Raw genomic sequence first — 23947 nt, forward strand, 5'->3', positions numbered from 1 at the left:
ACGAACAGTAAACAAAAACCAAAACCAATTTTATGATTTTAAAACTTCCGCGGGAGATACATATATCCCTATTTCAACACTGACGAAGTCATTTCCACCAATCACAGTATGAGAATTTTAATTTGTTAACACACGTAGCCAAAAGAACCAAAAACACTTTTTGTAACCTGTTTTTTTTTTTTTTTTTTTTTTTTCAATTACCTCGTAAACAAACCATTGCAGTTCATTTAAATGCAATAATTGGCAATATTTGTCTACATCCTGTGACAATTCCCATTTCAAATTAGCTACTTTTTTTTTTTTTTTCATTCGCCCACTCAATACTCCGACCACACCTATGCACGTTAGTCATGCTTTTGGGTGACTGACATACTAACTGTTACATGGTGTCAAGGTTGGAAAGTGAATGGGAAGGCTGCATGCACACACTGCACTCAACGATTCGTCGCACATGCGGCGACTTCATAAAAGTTCTGTTCTGAAACTACATCCAAGAATAACTTCTGACAAGAACCGGAACGTACAAGTACTTTTTTTTTAAAAGTAAAAAAAGCAGACCATAGGTGCATACGTACATGGAAAGTACCAATTAGGATTTTACTTACATAAAAAAAAAGTTACTTATGAAAAGGTAATTTTGCAGCTATTTTTACTCATCCTTCTGAAATTATACATTGTCACATGATTATGAACACGATAACCACTCTGTGATGAACTTTCATCAGGTTGGGGAAGAGCTGCAAGGTTGTATATTCCGCCATAAAGTTGTCCACTACGTCAGCTTCAATTCGTTCAAGTGTTCAAAAGGATTTGTATCAGGATTTTTGGTAGACCTTTCCAACCGAGAACATTGCTGTCGACACTTCATTGAATACCCACCTTCTACAAGTGTCAGGGTGAGGGCGGGGGGGGAGTCTTCTCTGGTTTGACCAAATAGACCTATATATGCTTATTAGATAGAGGCTAACAGAAACTTTCAAAAACCGGTTTCGATGTTTGGAAAAAAGAAGATATCGATCCTTTTACTTTCAAAAATTGGTTTCGATTTTTAGAAAAAAAATAAACCGATCTTTTCACTTTCACGCATCGGTTCACTAAAACCGGTTTACTTTGTTATCAATCAGCTTGCGGTTTCAGCAAAAGTCCAAAATACTTTTAAGAAAATGGAAACTTATTTCGCTGGAAAAATCGATTAAAAAAAAAAAAAAAAAAAAAGAGAGAGACTAAACCTGAAAAATCGAACCTGTTCTTTCTAGAAATCAGTTTCCGATTTATATTAAAAAAAAAAAAAAGTTTTGCCAATCCTCTATTTTTATATTCTGTCCAATGTTATACTCTGTAACGACAAGAGAGATGGATGATCAATCAGGGACGGATCCAGGACCGACTTCTGGGGGGGGGCGGTGGGTTGTCATACTGCTACTTTTAAGGGCTCCAAACTTTAGTATGGGTTTTATTTATATATATATATATATATATATATATATATATATATATATATAATAAAGTTTCATCGTCTGGGGGGGCGATTACCCCGATAATAAAATAGGGATCTTGATAGGCATTAGGTTGAAATGAAATCTTTGATTTTTAAGTCCCACAGTTATACCGGTTAGGCTAGAGGAAACTGTGATGAGGAGAAAAGAATGGAATAGTGGAATGAAGAAAGTGGAAGGAAACGGAAGAACCCCGAGAAAACCCACGCACACGGTGTTTGTCTACCACAAAGTTTACTTGGCGCGAGCTGGGATCGAACCAGGGACCCCACGCACGAGAGGTGAACGCTCTACCACTAAGCCATCGCGGCCCAGGAATTAGATTGAGAACCGCTCCTCTATATTGAATATGATTTTCTTTCTTTTTGATTCTTAATTTAGCTAGTTAGATTCACGCTTAAAACTCATCTTCGTGGCAATTCTGTCCAAAATAAATATACATACACGGCCAGTCGTAAACTAACTTTCACGCCGCTTAAAAGCAACTAAAGTGAAATAAGAAAAAAATAATGAAAGGAAAAGGGAGAGTGGGGAAAAAAAGAATCACTTACCACTTCTGTTGTCCATAAGATCATTATAACCGTGGATAAGATCCTTCATTAATTGAGCCATGACTGTTGAATTAAGTTATCTCCCTGAGATTAGGTTATTTGTTCTTGTTCGAGCTTTCCAATTAAGTCTTTCTTCTACTTCAGCAGAATTAACACGATTTCACTGAAACGAAAGTAAAACAAAGAGCAATAATTAATAATAATAATAATAATTCATTTTCACTATATTATAAACATGATAAAATGAAGTGATGAAAGAAACTGTTTTTGATTTTTTTGATGCTTGAATTAAAAGCGAAAGTGAATTGTCAATAAAAGCTTTGTATATATCCTATAATTAAGCTCAAATTATGAGATTTTAAATTTCATTTCACAAACACAAATACAAGGATGTTCACTTATGTATGCCCAGGGCCATAACTTCAGGGTACGACACGATTTGTAATTGTATGAATAATTTTCATCGTTTTCAACACTTCTTCGTGACAAATAAAAGGGAGGGATTCACTTGTGGTCAATACATAACGTTCTATTGGGCAATGACCTATCCCAAAAGTTTAACCTTTAGATGCCACCCAGGGATAATAAATAGGGATGGGCAAAACAGGTTTTTATAAAAACCGAAATGTCGGTTTTTCGGGTTTCGATTTTTATATAAACCGGTTTTGCCCATCCCTAACCAAAACTTTTCGAAAACACACAAAACTATATGTGGAAATGGATTCGGTTTCCGGAGAACAACGAAACACCATTCTGGTCAGAAATAAAACAAATTAAAAAAAAAAAAAAGGAATCGGTTTTGAAGAAAACCGAAACCGGTTTCGGTGAAAAACGGAAAACCTGTTTTTTGAAAATTTCCCACCGCGAGTCCTATCGCGATGGAATCCATGGCCTTGAAGAATGTTGGCAGAAGGTAGTCTATGCCGATGGAGACTACTTTTGATCTTCCAGGTACGTCTTACGTGACATATCGATGTTCGAAGGTGGTGGGTGAAAAAGCGACAGAAATTTCTTTATATATATATATATATATATATATATATATATATATATATATATATATATATATATATATATATATATATATATGAGAGAGAGAGAGAGAGAGAGAGAGAGACCCTTACGAGTATTTCGCTTGAAAATTGTGTTACGTGATCACTGAATTCTATTCTTTTCTGGCCACAACTGACAGATAATCACAAAAAGAACATTTAAGTTTTGTGGTCAAGTATTTTCCTGGAAAAGACGAGTTTTATGTTTTATTATTAAAAAAAAAAGAAAGAAAAAAATCCTTGGACATGTAACATCACTATATTAGCAGCTTCCTGTTGTTATGACAGTTTTGCACCAATAGTTGGCACGTAAAACGTTTTGAAAGCATAATATGAACGAACATTTTACATGAACAGGATTTTTTTATTTTTTTATTTTTATTTTTTTTTACTTATTTTTTGAGAGGTGGAGGGGAAAAGACGTGAAAATAGCTTCAATATGTTTCGAACAGAAAAAAGCTATTCTCATTGAGTTATACACGTACCTATAAGCATTGTTAACTTTCCAGTATGTACAGCAGTTCGTGTGTAAATGAAATATTCAAAAGATTAGAAACTTTGTAAACACTCGTAGTATTCACTTGGCGTCGAAAAATCGAAGCCTATAAAAAGCACTGCGCTAAATAACAAAATAGCTCAACTGTAAAATTTATTTTGTTAACAATACTTTATCTGATTCTTAAATAACTAGCCGGAAAAAAAATATATCGTTGGTAGCGAGAATTAAAGATTTACTACAGGAAGTCTGATTACATTGCACTTCCTGTAACCATAAGCCGCAGTTTGTTATTTACCAAAAAGCAAAACTGCAAATTCCTAGTTCAAATATAAGATCCCATTATGAGGAATTAACGTTGGGCCAAGTCCACTGAATGGTTTAGAATTTAGGCTTTGTAATGTGAAGTATATACAGTAAAGTGTCGATTATGCGTTGTCTTCCTTTTTTCGACGATATATTATTCCATATTACGATTTGCGTAGAAATACAGCGTCTAGATGTATGGCATAAAAACTAGTGCAAAAGACAAACTAACTTGTGCTAGGTGGCCACTAAAAAGAACGAATGTTATTTAATCGAGACAGGACAGAGCGAGGGTAGTGAAAACAAGTATGTTTTGGCAATGATACGAATTTCAATAGCCCTTGAATACAGCTCCTGCATACTATGCAGAAATACATCGCAGGTGACTAAACAGTATCTAATAGAGTAATTTATCATATACACTCACTCACCTGTCACAAAGCACTTTTTAATGATTTTACACTAGTAACCCTACACTTGTCAATCTAAAATACAGCTGTATCAATTTTTATTCAATTCTGTCGCCTCCAGATATTTGTTTCTTATAAATACGTATTTTCATGCAGAGTATTGAATTTTGCCAAAAAATTTTCCAAACTGCGGTGTGCCAAAACTTGAAAAGCACAGTTTGATTTTTTTATAACGATGATACACTATATTCTTATCAAAAGAAACATATTGTAACAGAAGTAGCATTCTAACTAATATTTTAAACAACTACTTAGGCAATAGCCTATAAGAATGTTCTTTTCTCTTTTTTTTCTTTTTTTTTTTTCAATTCACACAACTCTTTCAGTTCAAGGACAGTAATAAAAATGAACATTTATGTGTATTGTAAGATTTTTATCTTCTTTTAATTCTTACAACTACCAGTACAAAAATACTTTTATCTCACTTCCCGGTAGTACGAAGCGATAAGAAAGCCTCTTTCCTAGATGTCTGCATACGCTGAGTGAAGAAAACAATGTTGCCAATTACATACGATAAAAATGTTTCCTGACGTAGAGTTAATACTTCTAATTTGTTTCAAAACTTTTTCTCATGAATCTGAGATTTTTTTTTTTTTAGTTCACTCTAATCAATAAGGATAACCCTCTATGAATATCACAATGCACTAAAGAATACTGGTAGGAAATTTTAATATATTATGGTCAAAGCGAAAGTTGGGGGCCGAGAGCAAGCACGGTTATTCTGGTAGGGTTACTCTACAACCCTAAAATAGAATTAAAAGTTAAGCACTAAGCAATGCAAAAATCCATGTTAGGTTACAGGAATAACTAGAAATAGGTAGTGTTGTCTTATTTAAAAACCGGTTCTATGATCAATATTTAATAGTCTAAGTTTATTGACAAGTAAGCATATAATAAATTGACTGTTACTTTATAATTATATTATTATGTAATAAACTTACTAGGGTTAAATCATGCAGCATGTTTATATTGGAATTCTGTATGTTCATTCTCAAGAATAATACCGTATTAGACATTTTTTTCCGCAAGTATTGGGTTTAGAGATGATGATGTTCAAAACCGGTTCCGGAAACCTGAAAATTTTTAGCAACCGGTTCCTAGCGAATCGGTGTAAATCACTTGAACGACACCACTGGAAATACGAAGATAAAGGCAGGACATGTTACCAAGTCTGTTAGCAATTAGAAGGGCATTATACTTTTCACATAACTAGAGCAAATGGAAGAACAACGACAAACGCTGGGTATTTGGTTTGTAAAAAACTAAACAACCAAGAAGATTGTAAATGTTAAAGAGATGTACAATCAGCCACATTTTGCTGGAGCTGCATAGATGAGAAAAATAGCTGCAACTTTTTGGAAGAAAATTGGAACTTCATCCATCAATGGATTTATAAAGGCTCACAGTGACCTCAATTTTCTAAAAGTTGGATTAAATTCAACAATGTAATTTAATCTCTCTCTGAAGCTCAATACATAATGGTTTCGGAGATTTTCGAATTTCATATTTTCATAAGAACAAAACAACGTACTTAAAATGAAAAATAATTCGATTTCATAAATAATTGATATCTCAGGTCGCGAATTTCGAATTTTAACTTAATTTTTGAAAAATAAATAAATGAAATAGAGGATCCAACAAGATTGTCCAGAACTTTAAAAAACAAAAAGTATAAGACAAATTGGTTTTGGGGGATGTTTCCGAGGTCGCTGATTTTGATTTAATGCATCACCACAGAAAAAAAAAAGGAATAAAACAAAATGGAGCCAGTGGCGGATCTAGAAGGTAAACACTGGAGGGGGACAACCAGAACCCAGACTGATACTTATATGAGCAAGGGCGCCCATCAGGGGGGGGGCAAGGTAGGGCCCTTGGCTCCCTACAGGAAATTGTACTTCAGAAGATCGAAAACCCAATAGAATTTTTACATAAGTTATAGCAAATTTTGCAACTATATTTGAAACGTCGCTTATACTTTCCCCCTTCCCTTGGAAACCCCAACATGGGCGCCCTTGCATATGAGTTTACTATGACCTTTCAAGAATATATAAAAGTTTAAATTATTTGTCACAAAAAAACTTAAAGGGACGAAGGGACCAAGGCCCTCCTAGCCCCGGGCTAGATCCACCACTGTCGGTGGCATCTACTTTGTTTTATATTAATAAAGAACGACTTTAGAAAGTCGGGAAAATTGTTTGGGCGCGGGATCTCCTGGGATTATTTTACTTTATACTTAAATTTTCGTGAGTTGATCTGGAAACGACAAAAAAGGTCAATTTAACAGTTTAACATCAAATTTCATTTCATTTTATCTACATAGTTGGAGTTTATTTCCTATTAGTCGCTGACTATTTGGGGATTGAGATACCGATGTGACTAATTCGACACTAAGATTGAAATAGATTTCACCGGCAAGGTATGTGCGTCTGACCTTCAAAAAATAGTTTCTAACAGGAAATATGGCAATCTAACTTTTTAGAGACTTACATATCCAAGTTGAAAATTCAAATTCGGGAGTTTTGGCCACATTTTTGGCAGTCAAAACCACCGACCGCTGACTAAATGTGATAAACAGGTCTGTTATAAAGTCCTTGCTATATAACAGCCCTGTGTAACACGGGTCTAAGGCACAAGTATTTGCAATAGATACTCGTATGAAAGTAACGTTATACATGAAAAAGAAATATTTATCAAAAAATAACACTGTCTTAGTTAGACTTATATCAGAGTAAATTAATTTTCCTGCTCAATTAACTTGATAACTTTTCCTTTATTAAAAGGTTTATGAAAATTGAAAGGCTTTTCCCTGTCTGAACTATTCAAAACGTCATACAAACTGAGAGAAAGTTCAGAAAACAAATTTCTTACCAGATGTGATCTTTTAGATAACAAGGTATTAATGTACATCAGATATAAAAATGATAAATAATTACGTAATTAAATCACGAAAAACTCTTCAATCTTCTGTTGCTGAAAAGGTAAATGAACGATAGGCCTAATAAAGACAATGAATGACCACTGACCGTTACAAAAGATTTTTAAAAAGTTTTCATCTAAACTATTAAATATTTCTTCTTCTTCTTCTTCTTCTTCTTCTTACGAGATTGAATGTAAAAACTTCTAAAACTTTTAAGTGGAAACTTTCACTTGTGAAAAATAACTACAGAAAATTGGTTGGTTTTTAATTTAGTGTCTTGCTTCAGCATTACGATGCGTGGAGGCATAACTTAACGTAGAAACCGAACGAACCACATAATTTCCACCAGAAATCGAACCCGGGGCTCCCGAAACGAAAGGACATATGTTGATCCATACATAAAAAGTTTTTATCTAATTACTAACTGAAACCACCCACAATTGTCAGGTTTGAAGTCATAACTTGGATTAAAATAGAGCAAGATCCCCCTCAACTATTCTATTGCCCGGGTATTTATCCTTTGCGGTTATGTAAGCCCGCATGAACACGGGTTACTTACACGGGTTATAGGTTACTTACACGAAAGTCGCTCCTAGAGGCAAGCAGAAACGTCCATAAAATTTTAATTCCATCCCCTTCCGAACTCAAAAACGAAAAATGGCTTCGTACGCGATTAGCTCTAGTGAAGATTATGGTGGTTCGGGCCACTCCTTGTTATGAAAAAAAGCTGATAAAAGAGACACACATTATTATTATTATTATTATTATTATTATTATTATTATTATTATTATTATTATTATTATTATTATTATTATTATTATTATTATTATTATTAACAAAGATACAATTGAAACAGTAATATTCCATGTATCGTCGTCAACTACGCAACAAGTAGTAGCGTTTTCTCCGCTATTTACCCATCTGTATAATATTTACTTGCGAAGTAACAGCAACGTCGCTCTGCCGCATGATGGCGCTATAGCCGATTGATGGTCAGCGAAAGCTTATTAAATCAGATTTTGTAACTGTTACCGTTGTTACTATTATTTTGTTCATATTTAAATAACTGGTTAAGTTCAAAGGAAAACAAAAAAATGTCACATATACACTTCACCCAGAAGTTTTCCATTATAATTAAGGGTCTTCATTACAGCGAAATTAAACTACCGCTAATTTTAGGGTTTTTCTGTAATATCTTCAAAATAAATATTTAAAAAATATATTCGAAAAGCAAAAACGTAGCGAACTAGACAATACGATTTTGCATGTGATGCATTTACCACAATTTACCTATCTACTTTTGGTATGCCGCTATTTACAGAACCCGCCAAAAAAAATGCTAAATTATCTACAGTTGCAAATCGAAAGGCACGATAGATGAGTTGTGATAACGGTATCACATGCAAAATAATATTGTCTAGTGCACTACGATTTTGCTTTTCGAATATTTTAATTTGTTTTAAAGATATTACAGAAAAACTCGAAAATTAGCGGTAGTTTAATTTCGCTGTAGTGAAGAACCTTAGATTATATTGTTTGAACTGCGGAATTTTTTAGCTTTGCACTCAGACGGATCTAGCCTGGGGAGTGACAAAACTAAATTATTTATATATTTTTGAAAGTTCATAGTAAACTCATGATATAGTTGCTATTATAGTGTGGCTTCTGGCTGACCTCTTCCAGTTTTTCCCTTCTAGATCTTTGGAGCTGCTCCCCCCCTTCGTTTTTAACTTCTGGATCCGCCACTGGACCAAGGTAACCAGAATTTTCACTTGCGAAAACGGGACGCATATGAATCGGCTACGGGGGGGGGGGGGTATCTGACTTCCAGATTGCATTTTGGGACAGCAATCTGGAAGTAAAAATACACAAGTACACAATACACAAGTAAAAGTGATAACACACCGTTTCTAACTTGATGTGTACCACACAACAAACAATGGTTCCCGACTGCAAGTTCTACCCAACAATTCTTTTAACTAGAGGCCGCGGTGGCTCAGTGGTAGAGCGTTCACCTCTGGTGCTTGGGGTCCCGGGCTCGATCCCAGCCCCCACCAAGTGAACTTTGTGGTGGACAAACACCGTGTGCGTGGGTTTTCTCGGGGTGCTCCCGTTTCCTCCCACTTTTTTCATTCCACCATTTCATTCATTACTCATCATCACCGTCTCCTTTAGCCTAACCGGCATAACCGTGGGACGTAAAACTCAGATTTCATTTCATTTCAATTCTTTTAACTAGTTCAACACTCAGAATTCCCACTCAATTTCCTCTTGAACCACGAACACTCAATTCCCATTTGAAAATTCAGAAGTTCTAGACACGGCTGAACCTTGGCAACGAGTGTTGGTACGGAAGAGAGTAGAATTTGCATTGACGATTTATATTTTGAATAATAATTACGGGACACTTAGGTCATTTTTACTTAAAAACGAGACAGTTAGGCGTCCCGTTCGAGAATCAGAACAAAACGGGACAAAAGGGACTGTCCCGGCTAAAACGGGACGTTTGGTCACCTTGCACTGGACTGAAAGATTGAATTTTTTGGAGAATCGAAAGTTACCAACGTGAGCAGCCGAAGGCGGAAATATCTTCAGGGTTAAGCTTAGTAAGACCACATGAGGTTTATCTCAAATAAAGGAGCTTGAATAAAAAATAAAACATCACTGCTATTTTATTTTGTTGATGGCTGTACAAGTAAGCATCTTTTAATGAGTTGATTTCACAAACAGTAAACTCCTTTTACAGCGCTTCCGTTACTTTTCTCAGACGTAACGCTAAATAGAACAGTCTATATGAAGGCGCGGCAATCGCCCATTGAAAGAGGTAGTTAACATGGATGTGTGATTACGAGACTGTCATGTGTTTCTTCCAAAAGCTACTTTTCCACGTATTCCAAGGCGGCCAGCCAGCAAAGATTACGTCATACACCCGTGAAGTCATCGACTGCTTGCATGTGTGCGGGAGGAAGCAGATCAGCAGCACGTGAAAAATCATATGGTACGGTGATTATGAAAAAAACACACATGTTTAATTATTATCATTATTATAGGCCCATGTAGCGTAGTTAAATGTTAGAAATACTCTTATATTACATTTAATACAAAATATATCAGTACGAAATTAAACACGAAACTCCCCCTCCCCCCTAAATCTTCAACAAGAAAAGATCACTCTTAACTAGCAGGCTCAATAATTGGACTTAGGAAGAAGTTGGTCAAGTGCTACATGTGGAGCATTGGACTCTATGGTTCAAAGATTTCGACATTACAGAAGTTCAAGAAATGTTTAGAGCTGCGATATGTGGTGTTGGAGGAAAATGAAGATAAAATAGACAGGGTGTTACAAACGAAGACTTTTTAAAAGGATAGGAGAGAAGAGGACACTTCTAGCCAGTATCCATCATACAAAGACCATTGGATCTTGCGAAACTAGGTATTGATCCAACATCAATATCATCTCTCTATGATTTATGGTTCCCGAGATATCGATAAAATTCCCGAAATTCGAATTTTTTGACCAATATTTCAGGAACGGTACGAATGACGCGAAAAATTGCATCACTTTCTCAGACAGTTTTTGATGTTCTATCGAATGGAGGGCACAAAATTTAAAAATTAGCAAATAAAACACACACACTGACAGAGAGAGAGAGAGAGAGAGAGAGAGAGAGAAACAAAGAGAGAGACGGAGAATTCAGTAACGAACTTTTTAAGTTAGTTAAAAAGACTGGCCGTCACCGCATGTGAGTGTCCTAACAAAGAGGATTTTCTCTCATAATACACATTTCTGCCGGACAAAAACGTTTACCCGTATTATAGACAAGTCCGTTAAAGAACGTTTCCCTATACTATGATAGTCAGCCACATAGGGGTGCGCACGAGAAGAGTCGAGACAGGATTTTCCTGACAAAATTCGAGTCGAGACACGGCTCTTCCGATAGAGAAATATACATTTTTCGAGTCGAGACATCACTTTTACAGCACATTTTCGAGACGAGACAGACACAAATGTTGTCTCGTGCGCATCCCTACAGCCACACTCCGTGTTAAGCAGTTTTTTTTTTTTTTTTTTTTTTTTTTTAATAGCACACATTTATGATCCGTGGGCCACCATTGGGCCATTACTGGTTTAGCGTGAAAGAGCATTCAACTGAATAGAAGAACTAATTTATTGTTCAAATCATTTCTTTTTTTCAAAAGAGGGGCCACGGTGGCTCAGTAGTAAAGAGCTTACCTGTGGTGTGTGTGGTCTTTGGTTTGATCCCCGGTCGAGTAAGTTGGTGAATAACGTCGTGTCCGTGGATTTTCTGGGAGATACTTCCGTTTCCTCCCACATTCTGATCCTACCAATTCTCCCACCATTCACCTAATCGCACGTCTCCTTTAGCCTAAACGCCATTATCAGCCATTATCATAGGACGTTAAACTGAAAGATTTCATATTTATTTTCAAAAGAGTAGGAAAATAGTTGGGATAACTACGTACGTATATTTATTGCATAACAAGACCTTTGTTATCACTGAATACTAAGAGTCAAAGTAAGGACATACTACTCTCAACTACCAAATGAATTAAAACGCACGCCTAACCTTTATTACTGAAGTATTTGCGCTTTTTTTTTTTTTTTTTTTTTTTTTGATCATGAAAAAAAAATCTATCATCCGAAACATACCACGTGAGGAAGTTTTTCACAACTTTTCACGTCACCATATGTGAGGACTATATCAATGAAACAACCGGAAGTGAGATATCTGACCGGAAATTGATGATATCAGCAACTGCTGAAAACGTGAGCGCAATACATTTATTTAAGCGTATAATTAGTTACGTGCACAATATGTCGTTTTATAATAATATTTACCAGTGCAACTTAAAAAAAAAAAAAAAAAACAATTTCAGGGACATATGTAGGATTCATATCTTATTTATTGGCAAACGAGTTGACGATACGATGGCATCATATCACGTAGTTTGACGTCCCAAGATTATGCTTCGAAAATAAGGTAGACTTGATACATAGAAATGAACGAAATGCTAGAATGAAACCAGCTGAGAATGCTCCAAGAGCATTGCCAGAATGAATTTGAAAAAAAAAAATATTTTTTCTTATTATCTTCTACAGGCTTTATACCAATTGTTCTATGTACTTCATTATTATATTCATTAAACAATACTTGTAATACGTATATTTATCCATTTATAATTTCCTTGAATACTAAATATTTTCCATATGTTTTGTTTAAGAGTTCTGTTAAAACGTTCTACGATATGTCGTATTACGAAGACACGCTCGAAATGAAGGGCTCAATTTTTTTTTTTAAAGCAAAATATCCTCTCTATGGCTTACGGTTCCCGAGACATGGCTCCTTAAATCTCCCAAAAATCCGAACTTTTTGACCAATATCTGGGTAACGGTGGCCAGTTGGTCAGTGGCCACCGGTTACTATTTGGTACCAAAATGTTCACCATCCTCTTAGGTACTGATCAACATCTCTCTATGACTTATGGTTCCCGAGATATGGCTCGTTACATCTCCCGAAATCGGAACTTTTTTTTTTTTTGGCTAATACCCCGGGAACGATAAGACTGACGCGAAAAATTCCATCTAGTTTTTGATGTTCTATCGAATGTGAGGCTCAAATTGAAAAATTCGCAAATTAACAGACAGACAGACACACACAGACACAAAGAATTCAGTAATAAACTTTTTCTAAGTTCGTTGATTATGGGAAGAAACGGAAGAACGCTAAGAAATTCCATGCACAGACTGTTCACCACGAAGTCTATGGCGATCTGTCATTGAACCAAAGACCTCAAGTACTAGAGGTGAGCGCGCTCTACCATTTCAGTCCAACATTGTAAATCATGTGATAACTCAAAATCACCAACTTTTCAGAAAAGCGACTTAGACAAATGGCAACTTATCAGAAGAGGTAAAAGATTTGTTTCTTTCCCTGTGACGTTTTTACACAAAACTTCCCTAGTATTTAGAATCATTTTCGACATCTCAATAAGGGTCTTTTTCAGTTGTGTCAATTTTGTAGAAAGGAGGCGGTCGGTGGTATATAGCCTCAAAGTGGTTTTAAGTTGATATTTGACTAAATAATCAGGCTAACTAATGTCACAATAGATTGATATTTTTATTATTTATTCGTAATTACATTTTATAAATTGTATTCATGACACTGTACTAAAAATCAACAATTGTTACAAAATTAATCTTTGATAAAAAAATCGAGTTTACTAGAGCTAGGAATTTTAGGTGCAATTTTTTTTAATGGAAAATAAAGTTTTGAAAAAAAAAAGAAAATGAAATTTTAAATATGGATGAGAAGAGTACAAAGTTTAATACATCATATACAAGGACTCAAAATTTACTCCCATGCACTACATAGTTTGCCTACAAGTTGTCTCAGAACACAGTGTTTTAAAGTAACAATCCAGAAAACTTAAAATAGATCACATTCATTGAAAAAAATAAAATAAAGCTACATCTCCTGTCACCAAGTAATATTTGTATGTAGAAAAGTACTCAATACTGATTGCTGGTAGCCATGATTGGTTAGTTTGATGTTCCCACTTTCCTTTACTTTCTATTCACGAGATTTTGCCTAACGGGATTGCACTGAAGTGAAGGTAATGTGATGCCATACATTTGGTATTCTTTGTTCAATTTTGATCCCCCCCACCTCAAACCTTCGGCTCGTCTAATCATCATCATCATCATAGGTATTCTGCCAATATTAGCAGGTCACTTTCCATAACTGAGAAGCTTCCATGCTCCACGGTCTTCCGCTAACCTCTTCGTCTTCACATAAGATCTTTGTTTTGATACCGTCCATTAATTGTAGTCTCCTTCGCCCCTTCCTCTCTTTCCTGTCGCCATACCCTCCAGCACGTCCCTCATGATACTGTTCCTTCTTAGCCAGTGTTTCTCCTCCTCTTAATATCTAAAATTGCTCTTTTCTCCCCCACCATTTCTAAGACCGTCTCAATTGTTTTTCGTTCGACCTACCTGATTCTTCTCCACACCTTCATTTCGAAAACTTCCAGTTGCTTTTCACAATTCTTGAGTGTAAGAACATTATTTCTCCTAGATTTTTATGCAACCTGTGACATTGCAGTGTTGTGCAGGGTGCATAACATTGCAGAAATTCGCGTGACGAAGAGACGAATACGCTTTTGCAATGTCCATGAAGTTAGCAGGCCACCTATGGCAGGCCAGAACTTCGACTTTACAGATCGTTAGTGCTTCGTTAGTGCTCGTTAGTGCCGCAAACCCCATCGTTAGTGCTACAAAAATAACGTCAGAATTTTAATAGTTACTATTGGCCTGCTAACTTCATGCCAGCAGGCCAACATATCAGAATCACACCATAAGTGAAATAGCCGGTTTGAGCATCGTTAGTGCTCGTTAGTGCTGTAAACATTAACGTTAGTGCTTCTATATATACAGTTTTTAGGGTAACAAAATGGGTCAGTTTTATGAAGCTAGCATGAACTTAGCAGGCCACCTATGGCAGGCCAGAACTTCGATTTCACAGATCGTTAATGCTTCGTTAGTGCTCGTTAGTGCCGCAAACCCCATCGTTAGTGCTATAAAAATAACGCCTCAATTTTCAATAGTCACTATTGGCCTGCTAACGTCATGCCAATAAACTTGGCAGGTCACATATGGCATACCAGAATTTCGACTTTACAAATCGTTAGTGCTTCGTTAGTGCTCGTTAGTGCCGCAAACCCCATCGTTAGTGCTACAAAAATAACGTCAGAATTTTAATAGTTACTATTGGCCTGCTAACTTCATGCCAGCAGGCCAACATATCAGAATTACACCATAAGTGAAATTACAGGTTCGAGCAACGTTAGTACTCGTTAGTGCTATAAACACTAACGTTAGTGCTTCCATATATACAGTTTTTAAGGTAAAAATGAGTCCGTTTTATGAAGCTGGAATGAACTTAGCAGGCCACATATGACAGACCAGAATTTCGACTTCACAGATCGTTAGTGCTTCGTTAGTGCTCGTTAGTGCCGCAAACCCCATAATTAGTGCTACAAAAATAACTTCTCAATTTTTAACAATCACCATTGGCCTGCTAACTTCATGCCAGTGAACTTGGCAGACCACATATGGCAGACCAGAATTTCGACATCACAGATCGTTAGTGCTTTGTTAGTGCTCGTTAGTGACGCAAACCCCATCGTTAGTACTACAAAATAACGTCTCAATTTTTAACAATCACTATTAGCCTGCTAACTTCATGCCAGTGAACTTGACAGACCACATGCGGTAGACCAGAATTTCGACTTCACAGATCGTTAGTGCTTCGTTAGTGCTCGTTAGTGCCGCAAACCCCATCGTTAGTGCTACAAAAATAACGTCTCAATTTTTAACAATCACTATTGGCCTGCTAACTTCATGCCAGTGAACTTTGCAGACCACATACGGCAGACCAGAATTTCGACTTCACAGATCGTTAGTGCTTCGTTAGTGCCGCAAACCCCATCGTTAGTGCTACAAAAATAATGTCTCCGTTTTTAACAATCACTATTGGCCTGCTAACTTCATGCCAGTGAACTTGGCAGACCAGAATTTCGACTTCACAGATCGTTAGTGCTTCGTTAGTGCTCGTTAGTGTTGCAAACCCCATCTTTAGTGCTACAAAAATAATTTCTCAATTTTTAACAATCACCATTGGCCTGCTAACTTCATGCCAGTGAACTTGGCAGACCACATATGGCAGAGCAGAATTTCGACTTCACAGATCGTTAGTGCTTCGTTAGTGCTCGTTAGTGCCACAAACCACATCGTTAGTGCTACGATAATAACGTCTCAATTCTTAACAGTCACTATTGGCCTGCTAAATTTATGGCAATGAACTTTGCAGGCCACCTATGGCAGGCCAGAAGTTCGACTTTACATGTCGTTACTGCTTCGTTATTGCTCGTTACTGCCACAAATCCCATCGTTAGTGCTACAAAAGTAAGGTCTCAATTTTTGACAGTCACTATGGGCCTGCTAACTTCATGGCAATGAACTGGCAGGCCACCTATGGCAGGACAGAATTTCGACTTCACAGATCGTTAGCGGTACGTTAGTGCTCGTTAGTGCCAGAAACCACATCGTTAGTGCTACGGAAATAACGTCTCAATTCTTAACAGTCACTATTGGCCATCGTTAGTGTTCCACAGTTAAGGTCTAAAATTCTACAAACTTCATTTTTTTCTCATAATTTCATGCAAAAAAGCCACACACTAAACCTACAACAGACCACAATTTTGATTACACCCGTCATTAGTTCCCCGTTAGTGCTTGTTAGTGCACCATATCCAATCGTTTGTGCTTTACAGATAACGGGTACATTCTTGAAGAAAACCATTATTGTCCTGGTAACTTCTTGCCAGTAGTCGAGGGACGAAATAGACGGCAACCCACAAGTTTGATTACATCTGTCACTACTTCTTCGTTAGTGCTCGTTAGTGCCGCACATCTCATCGTTAGTGTTCCCTAGTCCTGCATATCCCATCGTTAGTATTGCATATATAACGGCTACATTTTTTTAAAGAAATCCATTGTTGCCATGCTAACCTCAACCCAGGAAACGAGGAACAAAATCAACTGGAGGGTACAATTTTGATTACATATGCAATTAGTGCTTCATCAGCACGCGTCAGGCGCGCATATTCCACCGTTAGTGATCCACTGATAAGGACTACACTTTTTAAGAAAGCCAATATTGATCTGATAATAGTATGGTAGCAGACCAGTGACGAAATCTATGGGAGACCACAGTTTTGATTACGCCCGTCATTAGGCTTCATTAGTGATCTTTTGTGCTTCATATGAAACCGTTAGTGGATCTGTCATTACATCTTCGTTAGTGCCGTACATCCCATCGTTAATGTTCGTTAGTGCTGCATATCCCATCGTTAATATTCGATATATATGGGCTACGTTTTTAATAAAGCCATTACTAGCCTTTTAACTTCATTCCAGCATACTAGGGACCAAAGAAGACCACAATTTATATTACATCCTTCATTAGTGCTTAACGAGTGCTCGTTAGTGCCGTATATTCCATCGTTAATGCTTCACGAATAACAGCTACATTTTTTAAGAAGCAAGTATTGGCCAGCTAACTTGATGCCATCAGAACAGGGACGAAATCTAAAGCAGGTTACAATTTAGATTACACTCCTCATTAGTGCTTCATGAGTGCTCGTTAGTGTCGCATGTCAGACCGTTGGTTTCTCAAAGCTAACGGCTACATCTTTCAAGAAAATCATTTTTTGCCTGCTAAATTTATGGCAGCAGAACAGGGATGAAATCTATGCAGACAACAATTTTGATTACATCTGTCATTAGTGTTTCTTTAGTGCTCTCTAGTGCCACACATCGCATCGTTAGTGTTCGTTAGTGCTCCATATCTTATAATAAGTACTGCACATATGTCGACTATATTTTTTAAGAAAGGCAGTATTGGCCTGCTAATTTTATGGTAGGAGACATAGACCAAATCCGCACAAGAACACAATTTTGATTACACCTGTCACTAGTTCTTCTTAAATATTTCCAGTGCCGCTTTCCCACCATCAGTGATCCACCGATTAAGGCTACATTTTTTAAGGCCATTAGTGACCTGTTAACTTCATGCCAGCAAACCAGAGGCGAAATCTACGGTAGACCACAATTTTTATTATACTCGTCATTATTGCTCATTAGTGCTGCATATCTCATTGTTAATGCTTTACAGATAACGCCTATACTTTTAAAAAATCCATTTTTTTCCTTCTAATTTCATGCAAACACGTCGCGCACAATACCTACAGCAGACCACAATTTTGATTTTATCTATCATTAGTGCTTCGTAAGTACTCGTTAGTATTGTATATCATATCGTTAGTGCACGACACATTACAATTAGTATCAAGTTGGGACCACCACTTTTCGACTGGGAAAAATAAATAATGCCATTCGTTTGTGCTTTATTAGTGTTGGTAAGCGCAGAAATTTCAGCGTTTGTGCTATCAAAATAACAAAGCTATGAACAATTTAAATTTCGGGGCCAACTTGACATCAAGCTAGCACCGCTTTTTTTCCTTAATTAAGATAGAATTGACTTCCTAATGGCAAACTTTGTGCTACGTTAGTGCGGGTTAGTGCCCAAATATGAGCGTTTGTGCTGTTCAAATAACGCCAGTATAACGAAATAAATTAGCGTCAAGTTGGCTCCGCTCTTTTTCCTAATTGAGATAGAATAGATTTTGTAATGCCAGACCTTTGTGCTACGTTATTGCAGGTTAGTGCGCAAATTTGAGCGTTAGTGCTGTTCTAATAACATCGTTATAACGAAATCAATTTCCGTCAGGTTGACCCCGCTTTCTTCCCTAATTGAGATAGAATTCATTTTCTAATGCCAACTGTTTGTCCTACGTTAGTGCTTGGTCGTGACTCAATTTGTCCGTTAGTGATGTTGAAATTACACGCTCGTGAACTTTGCGCCTCCACTTAACGCATTATCGATAAAATTAGTGTCAATCATTGTTGCATCGTTAGTACTTCTTAGTGCACCAATCCTAACGTTAGTGTTTCATTAGTGTACATGCTACAAGTAAAACACCTCTCGGGTTCCAAATTGACGCTGGTCCCCACTTTGAGGACTAACGAAATAATTAGTGTCATTCGTTAGTGTATCGTTAGTGCTTCTTACTTCACCAACCGCTTATGTTAGTGTTTCATTAGTGTAGGCTCTAGAGCCAAAGCAATGGTCCACGCTAGTCTCCCCACACTGTCCAGTAGTGAAAAAATTCGTGCCATTGGTTTTTGTGTCGTTAGTGCTTTCAGAAAATACTCATAGTTTTGTTAATGCTTTATTATTAGTGTAGATATAGGCAATTATCTATCATGAAACTCCCGTAAGAAATGCATGGGTAATTCTGCATTGCGTGACATTTCCGGCAAATTGAAAAGCACGAATGACCTCTTCTAGTGCAATCGTTATTCATCGTTAGTGCTTCTTTGTGCACCAACCCTAGCGTTTCTTCTTAGTGTAGATGCAACAAATGAAAAAGCTTTGGGAGACAGCGTGATCTTGATCCCTCCTTTAAGCACTAACAAAGGAATTAGTGCTTTTCGTTAGTGCATCGTTAGTGCTTCTAGAAAACACTAATAGTTCCGTGAATGCTTCACTATTGCTGTAGACGTAGCCAATTATAAGTTCCAAAACTCCCATTAGAAAAGCATGGGGAATTTTTATTGCGTCAAATTCCCGCCAAATTCAAAAGCACTAATGGTCTCTTCTATTGTAATCGTTAGTGCTTCTTAGTGAACCAACGAATAACGTTAGTGCTTTTTAGTGTAGAGTAGATAGTTTGCCAAATATGACCTTTTGAAAATGGTGGACGATTAATTACACTGTAATCACGCTGTATTACGAACTTGTAACACTGCGGTGTTGCCAAATTAGGCCATAAAAGAACTGAAATTCCCTATATTTTGCATATTTATAGTGTAAATTAGGCAATATTGTAAGATATAATTTAATTAAATTTTGATATCAAACTCTAATTAATTTGATATCAAACGCCTATCAAATTTGATTACCCCTTTAATCAAGCACCTATTAATGTATTCAATTAAAGATAATTTCCTAGAATTAATTTAATCGCGTATGATGATACACGTGCCGCTTTTACCTTATAGTATTGTTTAATTATATCAAATTTAATTACCCCATTAATCAAACAGCTATTTATTTATTCAATCAAATATGATTTCCTAGAATTAATTTAATCGCGTATGATGATACACGTAGTTTTTACCTTATAGTATTGTTATATAGGAAAGTGGCACTGGAAATACTTTATAAGCACTAGTGACAGGTGTAATCAAAATTGTGTTCTTGTGCGGATTTGGTCTATGTCTCCTACCATAAAATTAGCAGGCCAATACTGCCTTTCTTAAAAAATATAGTCGACATATGTGCAGTACTTATTATAAGATATGGAGCACTAACGAACACTAACGATGGGATGTGTGGCACTAGAGAGCACTAAAGAAACACTAATGACAGATGTAATCAAAATTGTTGTCTGCATAGATTTCATCCCTGTTCTGCTGCCATAAATTTAGCAGGCAAAAAATGATTTTCTTGAAAGATGTAGCCGTTAGCTTTGAGAAACCAACGGTCTGACATGCGACACTAACGAGCACTCATGAAGCACTAATGAGGAGTGTAATCTAAATTGTAACCTGCTATAGATTTCGTCCCTGTTCTGATGGCATCAAGTTAGCTGGCCAATACTTGCTTCTTAAAAAATGTAGCTGTTATTCGTGAAGCATTAACGATGGAATATACGGCACTAACGAGCACTCGTTAAGCACTAATGAAGGATGTAATATAAATTGTGGTCTTCTTTGGTCCCTAGTATGCTGGAATGAAGTTAAAAGGCTAGTAATGGCTTTATTAAAAACGTAGCCCATATATATCGAATATTAACGATGGGATATGCAGCACTAACGAACATTAACGATGGGATGTACGGCACTAACGAAGATGTAATGACAGATCCACTAACGGTTTCATATGAAGCACAAAAGATCACTAATGAAGCCTAATGACGGGCGAAATCAAAACTGTGGTCTCCCATAGATTTCGTCACTGGTCTGCTACCATACTATTATCAGATCAATATTGGCTTTCTTAAAAAGTGTAGTCCTTATCAGTGGATCACTAACGGTGGAATATGCGCGCCTGACGCGTGCTGATGAAGCACTAATTGCATATGTAATCAAAATTGTACCCTCCAGTTGATTTTGTTCCTCGTTTCCTGGGTTGAGGTTAGCATGGCAACAATGGATTTCTTTAAAAAATGTAGCCGTTATATATGCAATACTAACGATGGGATATGCAGGACTAGGGAACACTAACGATGAGATGTGCGGTACTAACGAGCACTAACGAAGAAGTAGTGACAGATGTAATCAAACTTGTGGGTTGCCGTCTATTTCGTCCCTCGACTACTGGCATGAAGTTACCAGGACAATAATGGTTTTCTTCAAGAATGTACCCGTTATCTGTAAAGCACAAACGATTGGATATGGTGCACTAACAAGCACTAACGGGGAACTAATGACGGGTGTAATCAAAATTGTGGTCTGTTGTAGGTTTAGTGCGTGGCTTTTTTGCATGAAATTATGAGAAAAAAATGAAGTTTGTAGAATTTTAGACCTTAACTGTGGAACACTAACGATGGCCAATAGTGACTGTTAAGAATTGAGACGTTATTTCCGTAGCACTAACGATGTGGTTTCTGGCACTAACGAGCACTAACGTACCGCTAACGATCTGTGAAGTCGAAATTCTGTCCTGCCATAGGTGGCCTGCCAGTTCATTGCCATGAAGTTAGCAGGCCCATAGTGACTGTCAAAAATTGAGACCTTACTTTTGTAGCACTAACGATGGGATTTGTGGCAGTAACGAGCAATAACGAAGCAGTAACGACATGTAAAGTCGAACTTCTGGCCTGCCATAGGTGGCCTGCAAAGTTCATTGCCATAAATTTAGCAGGCCAATAGTGACTGTTAAGAATTGAGACGTTATTATCGTAGCACTAACGATGTGGTTTGTGGCACTAACGAGCACTAACGAAGCACTAACGATCTGTGAAGTCGAAATTCTGCTCTGCCATATGTGGTCTGCCAAGTTCACTGGCATGAAGTTAGCAGGCCAATGGTGATTGTTAAAAATTGAGAAATTATTTTTGTAGCACTAAAGATGGGGTTTGCAACACTAACGAGCACTAACGAAGCACTAACGATCTGTGAAGTCGAAATTCTGGTCTGCCAAGTTCACTGGCATGAAGTTAGCAGGCCAATAGTGATTGTTAAAAACGGAGACATTATTTTTGTAGCACTAACGATGGGGTTTGCGGCACTAACGAAGCACTAACGATCTGTGAAGTCGAAATTCTGGTCTGCCGTATGTGGTCTGCAAAGTTCACTGGCATGAAGTTAGCAGGCCAATAGTGATTGTTAAAAATTGAGACGTTATTTTTGTAGCACTAACGATGGGGTTTGCGGCACTAACGAGCACTAACGAAGCACTAACGATCTGTGAAGTCGAAATTCTGGTCTACCGCATGTGGTCTGTCAAGTTCACTGGCATGAAGTTAGCAGGCTAATAGTGATTGTTAAAAATTGAGACGTTATTTTGTAGTACTAACGATGGGGTTTGCGTCACTAACGAGCACTAACAAAGCACTAACGATCTGTGATGTCGAAATTCTGGTCTGCCATATGTGGTCTGCCAAGTTCACTGGCATGAAGTTAGCAGGCCAATGGTGATTGTTAAAAATTGAGAAGTTATTTTTGTAGCACTAATTATGGGGTTTGCGGCACTAACGAGCACTAACGAAGCACTAACGATCTGTGAAGTCGAAACTCTGGTCTGTCATATGTGGCCTGCTAAGTTCATTCCAGCTTCATAAAACGGACTCATTTTACCCTAAAAACTGTATATATGGAAGCACTAACGTTAATGTTTATAGCACTAACGAGCACTAACGTTGCTCGAACCTGTAATTTCACTTATGGTGTGATTTTGATATGTTGGCCTGCTGGCATGAAGTTAGCAGGCCAATAGTAACTATTAAAATTGAGACGTTATTTTTGTAGCACTAACGATGGGGTTTGCGGCACTAACGAGCACTAACGAAGCACTAACGATTTGTAAAGTCGAAATTCTGGTATGCCATGTGTGACCTGCCAAGTTTATTGGCATAAAGTTAGCAGGCCAATAGTGACTATTGAAAATTGAGGCGTTATTTTTATAGCACTAACGATGGGGTTTGCGGCACTAACGAGCACTAACGAATCACTAACGATCTGTGAAGTTGAAATTCTGGCCTGCCATAGGTGGCCTGCTAAGTTCATGCTAGCTTCATAAAACTGACCCATTTTGTTACCCTAAAAACTGTATATATAGAAGCACTAACGTTAATGTTTACAGCACTAACGAGCACTAACGATGCTCAAACCGGCTATTTCACTTATGGTGTGATTCTGATATGTTGGCCTGCTGGCATGAAGTTAGCAGGCCAATAGTAACTATTAAAATTCTGACGTTATTTTTGTAGCACTAACGATGGGGTTTGCGGCACTAACGAGCACTAACGAAGCACTAACGATCTGTAAAGTCGAAGTTCTGGCCTGCCATAGGTGGCCTGCTAACTTCATGGACATGCTTTTGCATTGTATATAGGATAGAAATAAAATATGCGAAAAAAGTCAAAAAGTTTTTCCGCAAAAAGGTAACATCATCCAGAGAAAATGCAAACATGTGGACATATTGAAAATGAAAGTACAAAAGGTGCAAGGTGCAAGTTTTCTTTACAAGACGAGTTAATTTGAACATTTTAATACCAAAAAAGAAATAGATGCAGCACCTAAAATTCCTAACTTTAAAGATGACCATAGTATCACCGCATATAAGAAATTAAACAGTCTTGTACAATTTGGTTGTGAACTGGTTTCAGAAAAATTGTGAGTAACTGGGTTAAAAAAAAAAAAAAAATCATCTTTATCCTGAGGCATTCCTTAACCAATATCTGGAAACGAAATTCAAGCTTTGCTAATCATTATAGTACTACACCTT

At 37.1% G+C, this 23947-nt stretch overlaps 1 protein-coding gene and 1 non-coding gene across 2 annotated transcripts in view; both read right to left on the bottom strand.

Moving 5' to 3' along the window:
- LOC145672936 (very long chain fatty acid elongase 7-like) overlaps positions 1–23947 on the bottom strand; it is a 198979-nt gene that overhangs the window by 138016 nt on the left and 37016 nt on the right. The window contains exon 2 of the mRNA XM_081742163.1: positions 2048–2210. Coding sequence (XP_081598289.1) covers positions 2048–2108 — 61 coding nt within the window. The 5' untranslated portion in view covers positions 2109–2210. The remainder of the gene's footprint in view (positions 1–2047; positions 2211–23947) is intronic.
- On the bottom strand, positions 1736–1808 carry TRNAE-CUC (transfer RNA glutamic acid (anticodon CUC)). The gene has a single exon. It is a non-coding gene; the product is annotated as a tRNA-Glu (tRNA).

The sequence above is a fragment of the Thermobia domestica genome, chromosome 16 (genome assembly GCF_964235325.1).
Source record: "Thermobia domestica chromosome 16, izTheDome1.hap1.1, whole genome shotgun sequence".
In the NCBI taxonomy this organism is placed as follows: domain Eukaryota; kingdom Metazoa; phylum Arthropoda; class Insecta; order Zygentoma; family Lepismatidae; genus Thermobia; species Thermobia domestica.